General features: G+C 37.0%; 1 protein-coding gene across 1 annotated transcript; it reads right to left on the reverse strand.

The window, feature by feature from the left end:
• Positions 1–205: 205 nt before the first annotated feature.
• LOC145537534 (heat shock transcription factor, Y-linked-like) lies at positions 206–2,095 on the reverse strand. The gene is made up of 2 exons (XM_081568235.1): positions 1,443–2,095; positions 206–1,011 (listed from the first exon to the last, which is right to left on the reverse strand). The coding sequence occupies exons 1-2, from the start codon at positions 1,953–1,955 to the stop codon at positions 280–282; spliced, it is 1,245 nt and encodes a 414-aa protein (XP_081424361.1). The 5' UTR covers positions 1,956–2,095; the 3' UTR covers positions 206–279.
• Between the last annotated feature and the right edge of the window lie 668 nt (positions 2,096–2,763).

The raw sequence follows: 2,763 nt of genomic DNA on the forward strand, positions 1-2,763 counted from the left end.
CCCAAATCACTTTACATCCATGACCTCTTTTCCCTTTGTTCTCATTTTCTTGCTTAGAAACAATAGGCTAGGTGCCATTTACCTAGGATGCCTAACGGATGTTTTCTTGAACTGAAGAGTTTATAAAAGAGTGCAGAGAAATAGCCAGACATTGAAATAAAGCCTTAATTTACTCTTCATTGCTTCAAAATAGAAAACAAAACTGTGCAGAGGAACGTGTAACTTTATTGTTCAAATACAAGAATTGTGGGTATTTGTTGACCTCTCCCAACGTAAATTTTAATCTTCATTAGGTTCCATAAGCTGATACTTATTTGATAGGTCAGTTTTAATTAGCATGGTTTTCACATAAGGAATATCGTTGATGAATTGACTTGAAAGAGAGGAGGTGGGTGTATAAGCGATCGTTGGCACTGGGGACCTTGAGTTGCCTCTCTGTTGCTGGTTAGGAAGAGGACTGTCATGGGCTGACATATCGCTATACCTGTCTGGAAATGTAGAAGGCTCCACCATCAGTCCAAAAGAACTGCTCCATAATGGAGATACGATGTGGTTCTGAGAAGTAGATGTAGCGGTAGTAGCAAAGTCCTCAACGTGGCCATTTGCTTGAGTGTAGGTGCTATGGAAGTGCCAATTAAAAATGCTCAACTGGTTTAAAACAGCAGGTTGGTCTACCACGTTCTGTTCTCTTTGTCTAACTGATATTGATGGGGAAGGAAAGTCACGCGGAAGTAGGGCGCTTGTTTTAGGGACTATCTGGCTGGTATAAGTCTTTTGTGGGAAAGGCACACTTAAACTGGTGGAAGCTGAAAATGGACTCTCTCCACTAGTTTGAGCATGAAAACCAGAGTTACGATCATCTATGTTGACCCTTGCTTTAACATGCTTCTTCTCGTAATCTGGAACTAGTGAAGATTTCGGAAACACATTGCTAATCCCAACTCTTCTTTTCATTCTTCCTAAAAGTTGGGGATAGCCTCTTTTGAAATTTGGATTATGGTAGATCTGTAACTAAAATCAAAGGATACAATTATTTAGTTTTTTATAAACGAAGGTAAAACTGACAAGCAAAGTTAAACTATAAAAATGTATTCCTTTAATGATGCCAATTAAATAGAATCAAAGACAACACCTCCATTAGTAGTTTTAACACCTTACATGTTAGAAACAAGTATGCTCCTCAACTAAAAAATATGTTGTATATATACAGTAAATACCACTTAAAGTAGCTTGAGGACATGTATCTGATTTCAAGTTGCTAGGAGAGTGTATTAAGTATCAAATATTTTAACCTCCAGCTGTTCTCAACTTCAAAAAATAAAACGTGTTCAACAGTTTGCTATCTCAATTTTAAATTCGGTTTTTGCTACATATGTGAACATGCTTTCTAAGTCACCTGATTTAATCTTACATATTGACAGTAAGTGGAAATTTTGGATTACCTTGCTCAAAACAGAGACATTGTTTTCTTCTTCCAGAAAGTCAGGGAGTGAAGCAGATCTTTGAAAAGTTTGTCGCTTTTTACTAAACCCATAAAGTTTAAGCTGGCTAACTAAACTTTTCATACTATCAGTTTCAAATATTCTGAAAGGGGCCTTTCTTTCCAAGACTTCTTTCTTGAAGAGTTCTTCGTTGATCACTATAGAAGTGCCACTCTCTTCCCACCAAATAGATTCAAACTGATCACTTTCAACTATAGTCCAGAGTTTTTGTGGAAAAGTGAGGGAAAGAAAATCATTCCACTCATTTCTTTCAGAGACAGAAAATGTGTAGGGTGGCCTTTTTATCCCAGCTTCCTTAGACAAAGCCTGGAAAGCATATTCTTCAATCATAGATCTCAAAACTGAGTCCCCAGTAAGTGTGTAATCACACGAAGACGATCCAATGGAGGTTTTGGAACCACTTGATACATCGTTACGAAGCACATCTTGAATTTCTGAAGGAATGTGTGCCATCTCAGAGAGATCTTTCTTCAGATACTTTTCTCATTTGTCTGACTTTACACACTCTAACTTCAAATGCTGCTTGGCTGGCGTACAGAGATAAACTCTCAAGACCATCAGCATGGTTCTCAAAGTCAAAAAGCTGTGACATCACAAAGTCACTGGTCTCCTAGCAATTGAAGAGTAGCGCTGACATCATAAAGTCACTGGTCTTCTAGCAATTGAAGGGCAATGTTCAACCAGTGTTTACTTCTACATCAACTTAAAATAAAGGCTGCTTGCATAAACAGTAACCAAAAACATGAAACCTGCAAAATGTCATTGCTAAAGAATTTTTACACAGAAAAATCACATCAATAAGTCTACTTGGTTCCTGAAATAAAAGTGATTGATCACCCTTCTATACACATATTCTTAACATTCAGGACTGTTACCAAACCAAACATGGGTCTGCTCACTTCTATGCAATGAAGTCAATCAACTGACGGTGGGTTTCAGTGAAAGCAAGTGTAGTGTTTATTTTATGACCTTGAACAGAAGTGTTTATATTATGCAGAGTAAAATAGTCAGGCACGGAAAGAAAGACTCATTTTACTCTTAATTATTCCAAAATAGAATTTGGCCCTATGAAGATGAATATGTAACTTTTTTCTTCAAATAAGAGAATTGTAGGAATTTGTTGACATCTCCAAACATTAATTTTACACTTTGGTATCCTCCATAATCCAACACCTATTAGGTACATCAGTTGTATTAGGACAGTTTTCAAATAATGAAGATGGTTGATGAGTGGATCTTGAAAGAGAAGCAGCAGATGTGT

Source organism: Giraffa tippelskirchi, chromosome Y (genome assembly GCF_054371585.1).
Source record: "Giraffa tippelskirchi isolate mGirTip1 chromosome Y, T2T-mGirTip1v1.2.pri, whole genome shotgun sequence".
NCBI classification, from domain to species: domain Eukaryota; kingdom Metazoa; phylum Chordata; class Mammalia; order Artiodactyla; family Giraffidae; genus Giraffa; species Giraffa tippelskirchi.

What these genes read in the sequence shown, in the direction of transcription:
- LOC145537534 (XM_081568235.1), bottom strand. Translation starts at nt 1,955, where the DNA reads ATGGCACACATTCCTTCAGAAATTCAAGATGTGCTTCGTAACGATGTA. An exon ending in ATGTCTCTGTTTTGAGCAAG is followed by an intron (nt 1,012 to 1,442) that starts GTAATCCAAAAT and finishes CTTTGATTTTAG; the next exon opens with TTACAGATCTACCATAATCC.